The sequence below is a fragment of the Lentinus tigrinus genome (genome assembly GCF_003813185.1).
Source record: "Lentinus tigrinus ALCF2SS1-7 unplaced genomic scaffold L226scaffold_4, whole genome shotgun sequence".
Classification (NCBI taxonomy): domain Eukaryota; kingdom Fungi; phylum Basidiomycota; class Agaricomycetes; order Polyporales; family Polyporaceae; genus Lentinus; species Lentinus tigrinus.
In genome coordinates, this window is record NW_027137913.1 from 1,710,586 (window position 1) to 1,727,877 (window position 17,292).

At 57.5% G+C, this 17,292-nt stretch overlaps 8 protein-coding genes across 8 annotated transcripts; 3 read left to right on the forward strand and 5 right to left on the reverse strand.

The window, feature by feature from the left end:
* Positions 1 to 52: 52 nt before the first annotated feature.
* On the forward strand, positions 53 to 986 carry L226DRAFT_531276 (ubiquitin-conjugating enzyme). Its single transcript, XM_067680046.1, has 6 exons — positions 53 to 105; positions 178 to 189; positions 278 to 392; positions 469 to 564; positions 619 to 654; positions 798 to 986. The coding sequence occupies exons 1-6, from the start codon at positions 91 to 93 to the stop codon at positions 971 to 973; spliced, it is 450 nt and encodes a 149-aa protein (XP_067540063.1). The 5' UTR covers positions 53 to 90; the 3' UTR covers positions 974 to 986.
* Positions 987 to 1,170: 184 nt separating this feature from the next.
* L226DRAFT_502109 (Metallo-dependent phosphatase) lies at positions 1,171 to 4,053 on the reverse strand. Its single transcript, XM_067677865.1, has 11 exons — positions 3,846 to 4,053; positions 3,578 to 3,791; positions 3,485 to 3,510; positions 3,336 to 3,434; positions 3,070 to 3,181; positions 2,864 to 3,009; positions 2,729 to 2,812; positions 2,584 to 2,672; positions 2,309 to 2,521; positions 1,913 to 2,242; positions 1,171 to 1,847 (listed from the first exon to the last, which is right to left on the reverse strand). The coding sequence occupies exons 1-11, from the start codon at positions 3,975 to 3,977 to the stop codon at positions 1,385 to 1,387; spliced, it is 1,908 nt and encodes a 635-aa protein (XP_067540064.1). The 5' UTR covers positions 3,978 to 4,053; the 3' UTR covers positions 1,171 to 1,384.
* A 1,310-nt stretch (positions 4,054 to 5,363) lies between these two features.
* Positions 5,364 to 6,222, forward strand: L226DRAFT_251264 (uncharacterized protein). The gene is made up of 3 exons (XM_067673267.1): positions 5,364 to 5,386; positions 5,454 to 5,825; positions 5,878 to 6,222. The coding sequence occupies exons 2-3, from the start codon at positions 5,553 to 5,555 to the stop codon at positions 6,142 to 6,144; spliced, it is 540 nt and encodes a 179-aa protein (XP_067540065.1). The 5' UTR covers positions 5,364 to 5,386; positions 5,454 to 5,552; the 3' UTR covers positions 6,145 to 6,222.
* A 519-nt stretch (positions 6,223 to 6,741) lies between these two features.
* Positions 6,742 to 8,001, reverse strand: L226DRAFT_558034 (uncharacterized protein). Its single transcript, XM_067683217.1, has 2 exons — positions 7,721 to 8,001; positions 6,742 to 7,647 (listed from the first exon to the last, which is right to left on the reverse strand). The coding sequence occupies exons 1-2, from the start codon at positions 7,882 to 7,884 to the stop codon at positions 6,825 to 6,827; spliced, it is 987 nt and encodes a 328-aa protein (XP_067540066.1). The 5' UTR covers positions 7,885 to 8,001; the 3' UTR covers positions 6,742 to 6,824.
* A 202-nt stretch (positions 8,002 to 8,203) lies between these two features.
* L226DRAFT_251312 (uncharacterized protein) lies at positions 8,204 to 9,405 on the reverse strand. The gene is made up of 3 exons (XM_067673268.1): positions 9,178 to 9,405; positions 8,686 to 9,125; positions 8,204 to 8,628 (listed from the first exon to the last, which is right to left on the reverse strand). Exons 1-3 carry the CDS (start codon positions 9,234 to 9,236, stop codon positions 8,318 to 8,320), a joined length of 810 nt encoding a protein of 269 aa, XP_067540067.1. The 5' UTR covers positions 9,237 to 9,405; the 3' UTR covers positions 8,204 to 8,317.
* A 921-nt stretch (positions 9,406 to 10,326) lies between these two features.
* On the reverse strand, positions 10,327 to 11,748 carry L226DRAFT_609925 (uncharacterized protein; the record flags this gene model as incomplete). The annotated part of the gene is made up of 3 exons (XM_067686101.1): positions 11,560 to 11,748; positions 11,006 to 11,509; positions 10,327 to 10,399 (listed from the first exon to the last, which is right to left on the reverse strand). The coding sequence occupies exons 1-3, from the start codon at positions 11,718 to 11,720 to the stop codon at positions 10,327 to 10,329; spliced, it is 738 nt and encodes a 245-aa protein (XP_067540068.1). The 5' UTR covers positions 11,721 to 11,748.
* Positions 11,749 to 14,660: 2,912 nt separating this feature from the next.
* Positions 14,661 to 16,265, forward strand: L226DRAFT_251332 (uncharacterized protein). Its single transcript, XM_067673269.1, has 3 exons — positions 14,661 to 14,795; positions 14,874 to 15,005; positions 15,655 to 16,265. Exons 2-3 carry the CDS (start codon positions 14,956 to 14,958, stop codon positions 16,163 to 16,165), a joined length of 561 nt encoding a protein of 186 aa, XP_067540069.1. The 5' UTR covers positions 14,661 to 14,795; positions 14,874 to 14,955; the 3' UTR covers positions 16,166 to 16,265.
* A 356-nt stretch (positions 16,266 to 16,621) lies between these two features.
* L226DRAFT_251361 (uncharacterized protein) lies at positions 16,622 to 17,292 on the reverse strand. Its single transcript, XM_067673270.1, has one exon. It carries the CDS (start codon positions 17,065 to 17,067, stop codon positions 16,729 to 16,731), a length of 339 nt encoding a protein of 112 aa, XP_067540070.1. The 5' UTR covers positions 17,068 to 17,292; the 3' UTR covers positions 16,622 to 16,728.

Here is a 17,292-nt window from a genome sequence, read left to right on the forward strand (position 1 = left end):
AGAGTTGCCTTTTGTGGAGGGGGGCTTCCCGGCAGGCGAGCAGAGCGGGCTCGTTCTCTTCCAACGACTACCGCCACCGCCTCCGCCGCGATGTCTCTTCCCAAGGTACCTTGCTTAGCAATGCACCCTGCAGTCTGCCTTTACTTACCGAAACCTCTGTGCGTGCTCGTATCGTAGCGAATCATCAAGGTACGCCGTCCTCGCGAGTCCACACGACCAGCCTCGCTAAGCCTGCTATCTTCCCTCTGTACCCCCTTGTCAACCTCGAACACCATAGGAGACCGAACGTCTCGTCGCAGATCCTGCACCAGGGATCACTGCTGCACCCCATGAGGACAACCTGCGCTACTTTGATGTCACGATACAGGGTCCTGATGGGAGTCCATTTCAGAGTGCGCTTCCATCCGTACACCTACTTTCGCCTACTGATCTCCCTTGTCTACATCCGTGCTTGTGCTGGCAACCTAGATGGCGTCTTCCGACTGGAGCTCTTCCTGCCAGAAGAGTACCCCATGAGCCCACCAAAGGTCCGTTTCCTCACTAAGATCTACCACCCCAACATCGGTGCGCCTCTCTCTTCACTCACAATACCGCATCCTCTCACCCTCATTCGCGCAGACAAGCTCGGCCGTATATGTCTAGACATCCTCAAAGGTACGTCCTACGTCTTTGTCTGGCAGCACCCGTCGCCACCCGTACCGCCCATTCCTGCGCACATCTCCATGGCGTCCCATCCGCAAAGCTCCACAATTCCCGCTCCTCGTGATCGTGCCATGAACTCATGCCATCCATTCCAGACAAATGGTCTCCCGCCCTCCAAATCCGCACCGTGCTCCTCTCTATCCAAGCCCTCCTCAGCGCGCCCAACCCAGACGACCCTCTCGCTACCGACGTCGCGAAGCACTACAAGGAGAATGAGAAGGACGCACAGCGCGTTTCCCGCGAGTGGACCGAGAAGTACGCCAACGCCTAGCCTATCACCCCCCTCCCATATCCTTTGCTATGTGTTCTGGATCTCGGACTGCGGTAGTGTGTTGTGAAGCGGAAGAGCACGACGAGGAAGCGACGATAGAAGTTTGTTCTGATGTATACGTACACTGTGACGTCTAACTTGTTGTTTCGATATCTACCGGATCGTGCGATCACTTCACAACCGAAGTCTCCGGTCTACCTTACCTAGTCCTTCGTGAAACATGGCCGCCGACATCATACAAGATAAAGGTAACAAACGTCCGAATAGCACTGTGCGCGTACAATAGCACGGGGTTATAACACAACAAACCGCCGGGTATCCTACATACAAACCAAGCTTCAGGTCTCAGATCTCGCTCGTCCCAAGGCTCATCCCAACCTCATCCACGCCTCCCTCCCATCCTCTCAGCACCTACGGCGCAGTCTCGAACCGCTTCAGCCCCCTCGGCCTCGCGCCCCTCCGCCCCCTCGCGATCCGATCCGCCAACCTCTCCACCATCCCGCCATCGCCCAGCCCCTCCTCCTCCAACGCCTTCTTGATCAGCTCCTCCATGTTCCGCCTGCTGTCCGCGCCATCGGCTGCCTCGCCCTCCCCGCCCGCCGCGAGCGCGAGCCCGGGGATGCGCATCGACGGCACAGGCACGAGCGGCAGCGCCGGCTGCGCGGTGTAGTCGAACTGCGGCATGCGCTCGTTCGCGAGGTCCGACGCGCGCGCGTCGCTGAACGTCCGGATCGACCGCCGCACCTGCTGCCCGTGCACGCCCAGCGCGTCCGGCGCGCCTGGCGGGTGGAACCCGCCCGGCCACGACGTCGGCGGGCCCGCGGTGGCCGCGCCGGGCGCCGGCGCGAGCTCGGTCGCGTTCTCCGCTTCTTCTCTGTAATCGCGGACAAGTTCAGGAATGCTCGAGTGTGAGTAGCAGGACATGGGGTGGGGACGCACCGCAAGAGCTGGAAGACGCGCTGCATCCTCCCGACGGCCAGGATCTTGTTCTTGATCTCCTGCCTGCGCGAGGCGATCTCGTTCGGGGTGAGCGAGAGGTCGGCGACGGTGCGCGTCTCGTCGCCCTCCTCCGAGTCCGAGTCGTTCAGTGCGCGTGCGCGCTCTGCGTCCTCCTCTTCCGAGGACACCGACTCGAGCTCCTGGTCGGAACAAACGGACAGGATCGCGAGCAGCATCTCGGTGATTTTCGCGCCGACGAAGGGTAGCGACCACGTGAACGCGTCCATGAAGTTTGGTAGCCAGTAGGGATGTGAGGTAGCATTGTACTGCCTGCAGAACGTGCATAACGTCTCAGAGTCGGCTCAGAAAGCTTTGAGAGACACCGATGCTGCGTACCTGATAGTGATGTTCTTATTCTTGTACTTGATGACCGCACCGCGGTTGTGGTAGACATCCAGATAGTTGGGTGCGCTGAATATCGTGATTACGGAAGGGAACTTCTTCGTCGGAGTCTTCCGGTGCATCGTATATCCCGCGTCCTGGGCTTCATGTCCACGGAAGATGCCTAGTAGCTGATTGCGCTCCAGGAACTTGCACGCAGCCTCGTACCTGGCCAGGGGCAACAGCTGTCAGTACATATCCAGTAGGCGTAGTCGGGCAGAAAGTAGTACGTGAAGTAGTAAGAGCACCCGCGAGTATGGTTGTCTACGAATGGAACACCGGGTGGCAAACCATGCGGCCGCTCGTAAGTGGGATCGTGCTGCGGGAGTACAGACGATGTCAGCGAGCTGTAAGTACAACAGTGGAGTCGCTGACTTCATGACCAAAGTTTGGGATTGGATCTGCCCACAGGAGGTCGCAGAGCAGGCCTTTCGAGGCAGGCTCCTGGAAGCGATCCACCTTGATCGTGGCGCGTCAATAATATTCAAGCAAGTGCGCAGAGATGCTCACATGCTCAATGTCCCTGAGCGTATCCAGCTCTGGAGAGATGCCACCATGTACACAGAAGAACTTCTTATCGACCAACGCGGTGATAGGGAGCGCTTGGAAGGACTTGATACACGCGTCGTACACCTCGGGAGAGTATTTATGCAAACCTAGGATATAACGCAGTATTAGCCAGGACTTTCACAGTGATATGAATTGCGATCACCGACATTCTCGCTTGAACGTAAAGTATTCTGTTAGATGCCTGCATTCGTGGTTTCCACGGAGCAGGAACAGACGATTAGGGTAGCATAGCTTGAGGGCATAGAGATACAGCAAACACTGTTGGACATCCCATGGTAAGTACCGCATGAATGTGCAGGGTATAGATAAAACGAGATGCGAGAAGGTGTTTACAGGTGTATGATCACGCGTCGCCGCGAGACATTGGGATCCGGAGGTAGATAGGCAAGGGTTGACAGGACTGTGCGCTCACCTCGATACCAAAGCAACCACGATCGACGTAGTCTCCGAGGAACAAGTAGTTGTTTTCTTCGAAGGAACCGCCGACTTCAAACACCTTCATGAGATCATACTGCGAGGGGTCACGCGAGGAGCAGAATCTTAGGCAAAACGAGTACGCACGTATTGGCCATGTATATCTCCACAGACTAGGCAGATAGATAAGGCGCGTCGGTTCGAATTTGGGGGTAGGGAAAAGTTGGCGAGAACACGCACCTGTAACAGGACTAGGGACCTGGAGCAGGTTTGGCTCCCGCGTAATCAAGTCCGTAGTCTGCTCAAGAATGAAGAGAGCCTGTTCCTGAGATAGTCTGCCTTCGTGGAAGAAGTGTCGCTTGAGGAGATCAACGTTGGGTCGATGCCGACCAGAGTGTGGATCGAGTACGTAGAACTCCTCATCAGTAGGGATGTGCGCGGCAGGAGGGGTTATCTATTCTCGAGCGTAAGCAGGATCAGTCTGAGAGTCAGGACGAAGCAGACGTACGTGGGGAGCCTGGCGTTCCTGTAAGTTCGTGGTAGGGGACGGAACAGTAGGTGGGACGACTACTGACTGTTTCTGGATAGCCTCGTGGTAAGCATTGGGATAGTACCCGGTGTCAGAGCCCGCGCGAGACATGGCTGCCTCGACAAGATGCGCAAGCCTAGCAGAGAGCGGTGGAGGAAAAGCAGGGACGGCGCGAGCGGAGTGCGAGAAAGCAAGGGGCAAGCGGGGCGTGCCGCCCGCGCCCTACGCGACTGTCCACGTGAGCTCCTAGACGCCCCAGTCCGTCCAGCCCCGGAGGCCTCTGAGTCTGACTCCTCCCCTCATCCACCGACGTGTCAGACACACGCTCGCAGCATGGCTAGAGCCCCTTCAACTTCTCTCTGTGCTCAATTACCGCAGCACGACTGCCTCTACAGCATCAAGCTCCCCATCGTCGGCACGCAAACCTCAGCAGCCGCAGTTGTCGGTTCGATATCTCGCCGCTCGCGCTCAAGTATTTCGGCCTCTGGATATCTGTGCACCCTGACAATCACACATGGACGGATGAGACTATGAAGACTGGGCGACTCTGCCATCCTGGATATAGGTTACTTATAGATTGACGGCAATCCAGAAATGCTCACCTCGAGGTCTCGTCCTCGCGCCGCCCCGGTGGCCCAAACCGCACCAGGACGCAGTCCATCCAGATCTACAGCATGCGCCCCGCTCTCCCCGCGCATATCCGGCGCCGCTGGCGAAGCGACTAGCTATACGGCCCTTCGGTGCGCGGCTCATTGTGCTCTATCGAAAGCATCTGGCCTCTTCAGCCCTCTTGTTCTTTTGTACGGCAGAATCACGGAAACTCACACATATTGCGCAATCTCAGTATCACAGCGCATGGCGAAGGGAACTCGGCTTGACGAAGTAGGTGCCTTCCTTACGGCGTGTTCCACCGGCGTCAAAGAACGAACATGGGGTGTGGGCTGTGGTGAGCTCTTCGCGCTGCTGTTTGACAGACTCTTATAATTAATCCATTCGTAGAGAGATGTACTCGGACGGATGGACTGCGTCCAGCCACGACCCTTCTAGATCACAAGTATCCCTATCCTCGGGAGCTTGCTATGCCGACGTAATCGGCTCCTACAGCGCCAGAAGGCACTTCATGCGGTGCTCAGTAGTCCTGAGTCGCAACGCCTTGGAGCCTACTTTCAGTGATCCTATTGTGCTCTTGCTAGAATTCTCAAACCGCCTAGCTCCATGTCACCCGTACACTCAGCGTCCTCGGGAAATCCATGGGCATAAAACCTTTCGACGACGCATCTCGAATGCTCATCGGCACCCATCACAATCGAGCCGAACTCAAACCTTCTTACGATGCTCTCCTCTTTCCCTCCCACTCAGCGCGCTGTGCTCTTGATCACTGCTGCGTGTGCAGTCACTCGGGCCCTGCCCCTCTCGGCAGATCCCTCGGCTGCACGAGTCGATTTTAAAAAGGAGCTTGAAGAGAGCTCCTTCCGGAAGCTGACGATGCAGGCAATGCCACGCGATCTCGCTGCGGATATGTACGTGGCTCGCATTTCTGCACAGCTTGATACGAATTGTCACTGACCTTACGACGTGGCTATGCAGGATCGACGCGGAGTTGAGTCTGCTCATACCCTCATCTACGGTCGGTCAAGAAGACATCATCGCAACAAGACCGGTGCTTCTGGGTGGTGAGGTTCATCTATGTCGTTGCCCCCGGCATCCTGCTCATGGAGCGAAACAGCTGCGTCTACCACTTCTATGGCAGCTGCGACCTCGCCGTCTGGCGAATCCTGTCCCACGTCCCTTGCAGTCCTCACAGACAAATGGCAACTCGACGCCTTCCCGATTGCCGCCTTGACGCTCCTCTCGTGCATGCTCATCCTCCTCACGGCGCTAGTTACCTCCCATTTTGTCCGCATTCGCCGGTTCACCCGATCATCCCCAGTCCTCGTTAGTCCGCCGTCACCGAGTATGGTAGGTACACTCTCCTTGCTTCACATACACTTATCTCATGCGTTTGACGCAGAGGAATCTCTCCATCACGGTACCGAGCAGAGCGCCGTCCATGAAGGGCGACGGAGGGAAGTCTCTCCACCCTATCACCGAGGACCCCTTCCCCGCCACCCCCACGCAGCAGAGAATTTCTACCTTCTCCCGCCCACTGTCACCTAGCCCTCCCTACAACGCCGGACGCATCCCGCCTCCGGACAGCCCTGCACGCTCGACGTTCACGCCGAAATCACTCCCGACCCATCTAGAAAAGAAACCGAGCTTCCTCTCGTTGAAGGATTGATTCCTTCTGCGCTTCGGCAAACAAACATGTTCTATGAACTTACTCCTGGACTCGCTCTTTCGACGGAGTACGTATGATATTCGCCAGCTACTGTATCCATACTTTTCCTACTCAATTCAAGTGTACATAGTCCCCGTTATAGTTCATGTGCGGTGTCAACGTGTCTTCTTGCGCGTATATACTCGTCTCCCTCCTCGTGCCTCCTGCGATGTGTTGTAGGTTATGTACATACGCCTATGCGAATCATCCTGCTCGAGTTTTAGCAACTGCAATGCCCTGACGCGCCTCTGACCTACCCTGTTTTCAAGTGCTACTTTGGACACGATGGTGAAGAGTATCGGATTTGCTCTGAAAACCACCTTCATTCGGCGAGCGTAGTATGGCAACCACCCTCGGCAGAGGTTAATTTTGACTCAAAGCGGCAATCAGACCAAACATGGACCGACCGACGGTCGCGCCCGTGCTCTGCCAACCGACCTGACCACGAACCACCATTTGCCAACTTCTTTCTTTCTTGGGTACTTGGCCGCAAGTACCACCCTAGGTGAGTCGCCCGACATGCTGATTAGCATGATGATGGAATCAACAAATAGCGCGCCAGCGCACCTCTATATGCTATGGTATATACGACGAACACGAAGACTGTATGTACAACTCTGCCTACGACGCAAGGGTATATATCATTCATCCACAACAACCGCCTTCTTCGGCCCCCGGTAGTGGCACTTGACACTGTGCCGCGGCATCATGTCGGGCCTGTTGGTCACGTACCCACAGCCCTTCGGGCACGACGTGTTACGGAGACCAGAATGCTTCGACTCGACGTGCCGCCGCAAGCCCGCGAACTGGATCGTCGTCGTGCAGCGCTTCCACTGGCACCGTATCCTGATCTGGTAGCGGTCCATGCAGCTCGACTGGGACTTCTTCGCTGTACCCCACCGCGAAGACGACTCGGCCCAATCATCGTCGGACGAGTCGTCGTCGAGCTCGTCCTCACCATCATCATGGGTAGAGCCATCAGGGTGGGCATGGTGTTCCGCCTCCTCGACCTCCATATCCTCCTCGACCTCTTCCGACTTCGCGCTGCGCGACGCTGCCTTCAAATCATCCGCGCCGCCCAGCGGCTTATGGACGCTTTCTATGTGATTCCAGAGCTGCTTCCCGTCCGCGACGTGCTCTCCGCACCCGCCCCACTGGCAGACGATAGAGCCCGCCGGGGCGGGCGCGTTCGCAGTCTTCTCCAGACGCGCCCTCTTCCGCGCGACCATGCGCTGGGCGACGGCCACCTTGGACTCTGCGGCCACAATCCTCCTGTAGGACTTCCTATGGCCGGACGCGGTGGCGTGTGACGTCGTCGGAGGCGCCACAGAGCTTTCGCGAGAAGAGTCGTATTCGGGCGGAGGAGTAGACATTGCGGTGTGGTAAGACCCTGCGCTCGAGAAGGGAGACGGCGAACGCGATTCTCGACTCGAAGCGTATGACTCTGTGTCCGATTCTGAGTCGCTGTAGTAGTAGTACGAACGCGGCGCTGTTAGGGGGAGTGGCTCACGCGCGTTGAAGGGGGCGTGCCACTCACCTGTCCAAGGACATCTCTTCATCCGACTCGTCCTCCGGCAAATCGTGATCGCGATGCCACTGCTCGTTCAAACCGGTTTTATGGTAGTGTTCGTGGCTGCACACGAGGTACTCGCCAGGAGTAACCGTGCGCGGGGGCGTGAACTTGAACAAAGGTGTCGACATGATGATGATGGGGCTCGGTTCAGGGTATCGGGACGGTCGCGGCAGCAACGCACAGCGGAGGGCGACAGTAAGGGAAAGGAATGGGCTTGCATCGTCGCGCTTGGGGCCTTATGTACGCCGCCGTCAATGGGGCGGGAGACAAGGGCCACCGGACAAAGGATGTTAGACTCTGACGCTTTGACTTTCGGGCGGCTCATGTCAATGGCGGCACTGCTTGGCAAGTGTGGCCCCTTTGCCCTTGCATTCCGCCCGGCCTGATTGTCGTTCAATTGAGCTCGGCTTTTCCTCTTATTGGAGCAATGTGTCACCATTAGCTAGACTTCACTGCACGAGTACAGCCGTCAACGCAGCGGTAAATAACAGACGAGTTCGGAGGGGTTACAATATAGTCACTAATACAGTACAAGTAGCACATGCTCGGAGATTAACGCTGCTACCTGTGTACCCTACGCTTATGCGTATCTAATGCACGCTTAGTTGTACATACAGTATTACATACAGGCGTATCACAAGGGAAATACCGGAGGTCGTAGTGCGTCTCCCTCACATGTCGTGCAAAGATCTCGACCCTAAACCCTTTACCTTTGTTATTGTCGCAGCCCGCGCAGCGACAGTGGCCACGTCCTTTCACCGCTCTCGACCATCCCTGGTGAGCAGCATCCAGGTGGTCCTTACAGAGAGCACGCTCCACCACCTGACCGCATCCGTCCCACGGGCATGCGACGTGTGTCTCGTTGGGGAATTCTGCTTACTCCAGCTCGGCATTCAGGAAATACGGCTCAACGGAGTGTGACGACGTACCATCTTCTGGCTCACCATCGCTCTCGGACTGTTCAGAGTCTGAGTCGCCACCTCCCTGCCAGTATCCTCCCTCCTCGTCGATCTCTTCATCCTCCCGTTGGCCATCAGACTCGCCGTCGCCTTCTTCTGGGTCCCATCCAGAGCCCGCGTCCGCTTCACCGAGCTCCTCTGAGCTCTCATCACCGGAGTCATCGTCCCGAGGGTCTCCCCTGGCATAACACACCATATCGTACATCTCGTCGTCAGAAGGCTCTTTATCAGATTCTTCTTCTTCTTGGGGGGGGAGGGGGCCAGCAACGAAGAGCGGCGACGGCCACCTGATCTTGGACGGGCGGGGGCTGCTAGGCTCCTCTTCCTGGCGACGCTTGCCCAGAGTAGGCGGCGGCGATGCACGAGGAGGGGAGGGCCGGGGCTCGAGGAGGTTGACGGACAACGTCCGCCTTGTGGGCCAATGAGATGGAGGATGAGTGCGGAAGGCATATCGGGACTCACAACGGAGACGAGGCTGGGGCACGGCTGCTGCTTTGCTGCGAATGGGTCGTGCGGAACATAGCTAGAGTTTGTTGAAGAGGGTGTGTGATGGATGAACAGCACGAAGGACAAAGCGGGGGGACTTGGTGAACACGAGAGAAGGGCGCGAATTTGAACCGTCGGCGAGCCCTCCACCATAATCCAAAAATATTTTAACTCTCTGTGCGCGAGAACAATCTCTATCATGGCACAGATCTAACATCTGCTGGTGGCACCCCGTTTTGGCCCTGTACCCGACACGGCATAAACCCCAAAGGAGTACTCCCATCAGGCGGGGCTCGGCCCAGGACGGTCACAGGATGGAATCTCGCGTATCAGCTACGCGGCGGGCGCAGCCTCGCCTGGTTAATGCAAACTGCATCAAACAACGCCGTCGGAATGGGGTCCGGACGCCTCGGAGGGGATTGCTTATTGTTCAGCTTGGCAGCCAGAAGGGAGGGGTGCTCACGAGCCACAACGAATTCTCTGATTGTACGCATTGCCGTGGACAGTAAACTCTCAGCCCACGAACGCTTTGGGGATGTCGGCCAAGGAGTCCTGCCCTTGAGCGACTCGACTTGGAAGGGCTGCGAGCGAAGGCCGATTGAACAGTGAAGCCTCCAGTTGGCCACCTTCAAGCGCATGATTGCATATATGTTTGATAATAAATAAAGCCCTTTGACGGCGACGCGACAAGCCGCAAAGCCCTGGGCCATCAACACCCTGTAATGAGGGGGTATTGGCAGTTGGGCGTCGTTCGGTCCCCTTGACCCGCAGCATAACGTCCTGGGTGTGCTGTAAAAGGCAAGTTGCCACTACCGAACCCCCATCAGAGAATCGACGTACCAGGATGATCTGACTGGACAATGGAGGCGGGTTATTTATTCATCCTGTAAGTCCCTCCCCCTGCCGCAGCATACAGAATCAGCGCAGTATCCCATCTTTAGATGTTCTCTAGATGCGCCAGGGGTGAAGAGAAAGGTGAGGAGAATATGCGCGCGTCGGCGTGGGAGGAGCCGCCACGGGCGCGCGCTGGCAGTACTCACTGTAGTCATTCACCAAAGCCATCATGCCCGATGAGCTCAACTAGCGTGTCATCAAAAGGTCTACCACAGACCAGGCTGCACTCGATTATGGCGAGAACAAAATACGGCTGTCATCTGGAAGAGGGCGTGGTTGAGGAAGGAGGGCCACCGACTTGAACCTGGAGAAAACGTTAGCGGGCCAATAGCGAGGTCGTCCCGAAGAAGCACGTCGAGTAAGCTGACTGCGCCTAGCCTAGTCATAGGCGCAAGAGACCCTATTTTTTGAGCGATGGCGTAGATGGAATTCTGCAGCGGTCGCTGTTCAAGTTCCAGGTAGAATGTAAACCGATTCAGTAGCGTTTAGATGTGAAGTCGAGATGAAGAGTATTACACGACCTGTCGTTTGAAGTGTGCACGACGCATTAATGAGCAGAGGATTCAAAACAAGGGCGGGCATACAAACACTGCAGCAGTGGCAGAACGTCGGGAGTCGGCACAACGCGACGCAGGCGGCAGCGCTCCCAGTCGCTTATTCGGTCATTCCCGTTCAGTGCGCCCGATCCGCGCGTCTCCCACTGATGATGACCTCAATGTTCGAAGTTGCGCAGGTGATACAATGACTGGTATACAAAAAACTGAAGCAGGGATAAGGTACATGGTAGATAGTGCAATGCTACCTACGGACACAAGGACGACGGCGACGAGGACGGCTAGTATCACTGGAACAACGGTTTTCTGCGAGGTGGCGCTCGAGAGCGGACTTTCGTGACAAAGTCTTCCCGCACTTCGGGCACGTCACTCGAAGGATGCCCTTGTGGACACCGTCGACGTGCCTATTCAGGCGCGTCCGATCCTGGAACACCATGCGACACTCCTCGCACTCCAATGCACCAGCCTTCCTGATTTTCTTCGGCGACTCACCACTTCTTCGAGTCTTCCCATCCTCGTCATCCACGGCATCCTCTGAGGAGCCTCCCTCATTCTCTTTTGAAGACCGCGACCTCTTCAACCGGGTGGGCTTTGAGGGGCTCGCTTGCGGCGTTGATGGCGCCCTCGGACCATCGACGCGGTAGCTGTGTTCAGGCGGCGGCGGCGGCGGAGGGTCGTCGTCGCGAGGAGTGGGGTCGTCGCGGGGAGTGGGGTCGTCGCGGGGAGTGGGGTCATCGCGGGGAGTGGGGTCGTCGCGGGGAGGCTCGTCGTCGCTGTTGCCCTGTTCAGGCGGCGGCGGCGGCGGCAGAGGGTCGTAAACGACGGGGTCGTCCTCATGCTGTTGAGGGCACAGACTCGGCCTACGGCTGTCAGGGAGAGCATACAGTAAGAGAAAAGAACTGAAGCTTACCTTGAGTACCGCACTCGGGCGTACGTCAAGCCCACCTCGCCAAGGGCGGACTTCAAGAGGTCAACCTCCGTGTTTTCCAGCGCAAGGTGCTTCTCCTCGACTGACAAGTGGTAGAGGAGCGCAGCAACGCCGATGTGGGTGAGAGAGTCGATCTCAGACATGGTGGGGAGAGAAATGTTGGGAACGAGTGGGATCATCGGCAAGCTTCATGGGCAGAACTTATACGGAGGGGATGCTCGACCAGATCGCCTTACTTTCCGGGCGTGCGTATGGGGCGGCGATGTGTGATTGGTTGCCAGAAATTTCTACCGCCTCGAGCCTTGGAAAGAGGAAAACATCAGCCGCTTTCCGCAAACCATTGTTCGCACCTTCTCAATCTGGCTTGATGCGCTTTGGAATTGGGGGGGCTGGACGGCATGGCGGTGGCTGCGATATTCCTTGCGCCGACTGATGCTGGGCACAGGGCTGCGGATGCAGCCTTCCGTGCTGTCGCGCTCACACGAGGCGACACCTAGACTCTAAACTGGGAGGAGACACTTACCCTTAGCCGAAGCCTGGCGGACTCGTCGCATAGTGCATGGCTGGTCATCGAGCCTGTCATCCATCCGGCTTCTATCCCTACACTATAGCCGCACGCCATCTCAGTGTCCCCGCTTGCATGCCACTCGGGCCCTAGACTTCAGACAAATGTTGAGAGGACTGTTCGGAGCGAACGAACGAAGGGGGCAAGTCCCAAGTGGGACTTACCATAAGATCGAGATCGAGAGGTTGAAATTCAGATTCAAAGTTGATCGTCGCGGAAGCAAATTCCTGGCTCCGGGGACATATCTAGACGCCGGAGCCAATTATGGCTCGCCTCATGTGGTTCCCAAATATTTGCAAAGCAGGTGGACAATGAAGGGCGCAGCAAGTCGTGTGTGCTGCCGCTCCTGCCGTAGATCCTCTTGGATGATCTCAGCATGCGGTCCGCCACTGGCATCAACGACTCCGACCCCGCATGCAGTGCCGATATACGAGCAGGGTGGACGGATTGCGCACAACGGAACGATTTGGATAGAGTAGGCTGTAAATGCAGCAGAATGGGGTCCCCGAAGACGCTTCGGGGTCACCGGGGATGTACCCTGCGTTCCGTGCGTGAGCGGGGTGGGGGATGGGGGTGGATGGCGAGGCGGCGGCAACGGCTGGTGGAAGCGAAGGACCCTTACCATGAGGCCCCATGTCGCATGCACATCTAGACTCCTTTGGAGCCGCCGCTACGTGGCAAAGGGTTGCAAAGGATAATGCCCATTGAGAACGACCTGGATCCGGGGCGCTTTGGCTCGCTTAAGTCGAGGGGCGGCATGTGAGGCGCAGTTGGTCTGTAAAAGGCAACTTACTACTACCTGACTACTACTGCATCCGAGGATCAGATATTGTACTTACGACGCTCATTTGATTGGGCAGTTGAGTCACAGTGGCGGGATATTGTCTTTGCCTGTAAAGCTCATTCCGCCGCTACCGCAGCATTGGTATGGGGCAGTCCCGCATTCAAACCGTACCATCACTAGGGTACAATCGAATGGAAGGAGGGGGTGGGGGTGGAGGAATACGAGGCGTTGCGAGCCTGCCCGCAGTACTCTAGCCGATGGACATCCCTCAGTCAGCGTACCCAAGACCCCATCAAGATAACTGGATCAGGCTCAATATCGGAGATTATGAGATGATAACACGCACCAGAACGTACGGCCGACAAGCGAATACTTAGGGGCTGGGGCGCGAAGACTGGACGGGCCTGCGGGAACGGCGAGTGCTGAAGCTGTCGGAGTCGGCCTGGGGGCTCAGGTGCGCTACAATCCCATATCATCCAATAGGATAGAGTTTCTCACCTTGTAACAATCTGGTGCAATGGATTTATGCTTGAGCGTTGTGCCGATATGACTCTGGATCGGCTACACCATGGCGGACGGATTGTCGAGTCTAAGTTGGACGATTAAGCCACGGTAACATGCAGGCGGCAAGGCTTTGAGCGAACAACAACGTACGTACGGATGCTCTGAGGGCAATAGACACAGAGAGCGCGGCCCGCTGCGTGCAAACCACGAACATGAACGATGCCGTGGCAGTGACGCAACCGCCACGTTAAACTTGAAGGCGGCAGCGATCCTGGTGCCATATTGGGAAAATCCCGCCATCATCGGCCGGGAATTTCCGGCACGAGCGCCTATCATCATCCGCCACCGAGTCCATGTCCAAGTCTTCCAACGACTCCGCTGCACGCATACATGAGGTTAGTAAACGAACGGCGAGCGCATACGTACGTAGTCGTTTATGTCTTGATTAGTATCACTCATTGACGTGGTTCTGTTGGCCAGCTCGCTCCGCGACCGCTCAAGGCGACTCTCCATAGCTGAAAAGTTAGCTGGTTCTATCCCACGCGCTCATACCGACCAGTACGCATTCGTATGCATCATAAAGCATGTGCATGGTCTCTGCCCTAGCCACGAGTACGGCACATATCAAGGTGAGCTCTTTTTTGGATCCTTTCGTGACGACAAACGAGTAACCTCGGAGCATGTCCGTATAGAGCACTGTACATGCCTGTATCAGTGTATGCGCGAAATGGTCTCTCCCCGGTTCAAACACGCTGCTAGTGCGGTCAAGATATCGGCCGCCTGCTCCAACACCACACTCGCGGGAGAACATCAGCGCCTCGAAGCATAGTTGATCATCCCTGCGTCGTCGCGAAGTGTTCGAGGTGTCACCGGTGTACCCGCTCTTCCATCCTTCGTCCTCTATCGCCGTTATCCCCATTTCCACTCAAGCCACTCAACCAACAACGAAGGAACGACAGTTGATGTCAGGTGCGTAGTCGATACCCGGGCTCCAGTCCGTCACGTCACCGCCAGAGCTCTCGCGGCCAACCTTCCTCCTCACGCTTCTCTTCTCTAATACAGTCCCCCGGAAGTGGTACCTCGCAATGCCTAAACTCGGGCGTTCCTCGCCGCGATCTCAGACCGCCAACCTGTGCGTTCTCAGTCCGAGTCGCACGACATTCAATCGGCAGCGTCAGGGAACGGGTGTAACAGCACGAAGCGCGCTATCCGCGAACCGTTCGACTGCACCCACACGCTATGCACTCCGTGTGGGACCTCAAGATGTCGTCATTGCTTATTTCTGAACACAGTCCGAAAATACGGGACCGAACATCATAGTCATAACTCCGTATACGGGGTGAAAGCGGCTTGGACATGACAATAGTGAGTCTTTGTCCTATTACCTCCGCTGAACTCTCAGGATGATGTGAATGCGACTGATTGCATTATTGGCATGTACAGGTGCCCCATACGCTTGGGCTCTGGTCTATGTGCGAAGAAGGCTCCCTGCATTGGTTGGCTTACTGAGCGTGCGACCGCACCCATGCCCAGCACCCGGCGCGGGGCGTGCTCTCACCAGTCACACCCATTCACGTACGTAGCTCTTTCTCCTCGCCCTTCCATTCTTCTCTCGCGTCCGTCGGCCTCGCAATTCTCAGAGAGCGCTTCTGCCGGTGCAGCTCTCCCGTGTCCGAGTATTTTGCGGTCCCACCGCAGCCACGGTGTCCGCGAACTTGAAGCGCGAGATTCTCGAGCACTCAGCTAGACTCAGCCATATTGGCTAGCGATGGGAGCCTGATTGATGCAAGGGCTTCTTCTGCCCTTAATAGCGCGGAGGCCCGCGGACACTGGGAGGATGTGCTCTCCACGCCAAGGCCGAGGTGATGGGCCCCGCTCGGTCGTAGTTTCAAGGAGGCGGGACGATAACAGGTGACGTGCGCCATCAGGTGTCGAGGGCGACGGCTTTGTGGCACGCCTCCTGCGCGGGGGCTCGCACGCCGGAAGCCCATGACGTCGTGATCACGGCAATTTGGACGAGGAACGCACGTCTGCTGCTCTGCATAGGCGAGGCGAGCGAGTAGCGGGCCATTCAATTGCACTTGCGCGACGCGTTCTGCAATATACAGCATGCCTGAGATCCATGTCACCACAGATTGAGGATCCTGCATGCAGTTCGGGTCCATGCGCACACATGCGCCCACGTTGGACCCTCGCAGAGCTCAATATCCCTTCCTTCTCGCAGGTCTACGCACAAGTCACGGGCAATGTCTCGATGTCCGTCGTCTCTCCCTCCGTGTCCGTCATCCCCCGCCTGTAAAGTTGCCCGGGCTCGACGCATGGAAGACTCGACGCTCAGCTGGTGCCGGGCTCTGTTCGCGTTCACGGCCGCCGCGTTGCCTGTGGTAGCGCGTGCAGTGTCGGCCTTCCATTCCTCCCTGCCACCATACTGCCCGTCCTGGCGTCATCCCAATGCGCCAAGACGGGGGCGCCCGAGTCACCTCCCGCCCAGGCAGGCGCATGCCCATACCCGCACACCTCAGCATAGGCATCAAGGGAACACGGCGGCTACGCGAGCCCTCGAAGGCCGCCTGCCGATCTCCTTCCTGGACGGAAGTGCACGACCCCGTCGCGGAGACGCGCAGCGGCGACTCGGGACGCGGACTTGGGCACTCCCGCTGCTCCGTCCGGCAAGAACAGTCCGCGACGCGACGACCGCCCCCCCCCCGCGTTGCGCATCGAGTCTGCCGTCTTGACGATGACAGCGCCCCCGCGCGTCGTCGTGCACTGACGTACGTACAGCGCACGTCTTGCCCGCGCTGACCCCGACACCTGAGGAGGGCGCACTCCGATCCCGGGCTCAGGCTGCCTCGCGCTGCGCGACGCGGTGTGCATTGCGATCTTCGCTGCCAGCGCGATCCAGGCTATCTCCCAGGCGAGATGCGGCGTGCCAGCCTAGCCAAGTCCGTGCGTCCTCAGCGGCGCTGCTGTGCGTTCAATGCCGCGTGCATGTGGAGCGAAGCCCGTAGCTTCAAGCTTCAGATCTCCAAGCAGACTAGAAGCAGGTCGTTGCCGTCCATCCAGCCCTGGTGCTCGACAGCCTGAGTTCCGACGGTGAAGCGCAGACGTGTGTTGGACAAATCCTGCGCTGCGTTTCAAAGCGGCGTCGTGCATGGGCGTGTTGGGACGTGCCACGCGGGTAAGTGTCCTACGCAATTAAGCACCACGCGCGCCAGACAGGCACCCAGGGTCGTCGTAACAGACCGCTTCGGGCCACTCATCTGTGGATCTGTTGGGGCTGCGGCCGCAATCATCCCCTTCAAACCACGTTGTCACCCTCCATCCTCTGTGCACACGTCCTCATACGTCCGTAGTCGACATTGCCGACGGCACGGCATGCCAGTGCTTTGCTTCGCGGGGGATGGTGGGCACGGCAGCCAGACAAGGCAACGGCAGTGCCTACTCCGCATGCTGAGATGAGCCATCTCCGCTCTAGGCGGTAGAACGTCCTCTCGCCGACAATTGGGCGTGGGCGTTGACGTACACACGGCGCACTCGTTGCTCCAATTCTCGTCCTCGGTTCAGTGTCGCGTTTGCCTTGGGCATCCGAGATGAGCCACTTGAAGGTCTGCGTCACTCCGGTCATGAACGGCAGCATTCAGCATCCATCGGAAATGTCGTGGTGTCCTTGGTCCACGATCTACCACTGGCATCTGGGTCTCGCGAGATTCATATAATAGCATTCTGAATCCTGACTGACCACGGGATAGAGCTAGCCGCCCCAGTCTAGAACACGGAGAAGAAGCGCTACAGCCGTCGTACTGAGCTGGTGGGTTACTCCGTCAGCTATGGGCCGGGCTCGTCTTCTCCCGCTGCTGACCGC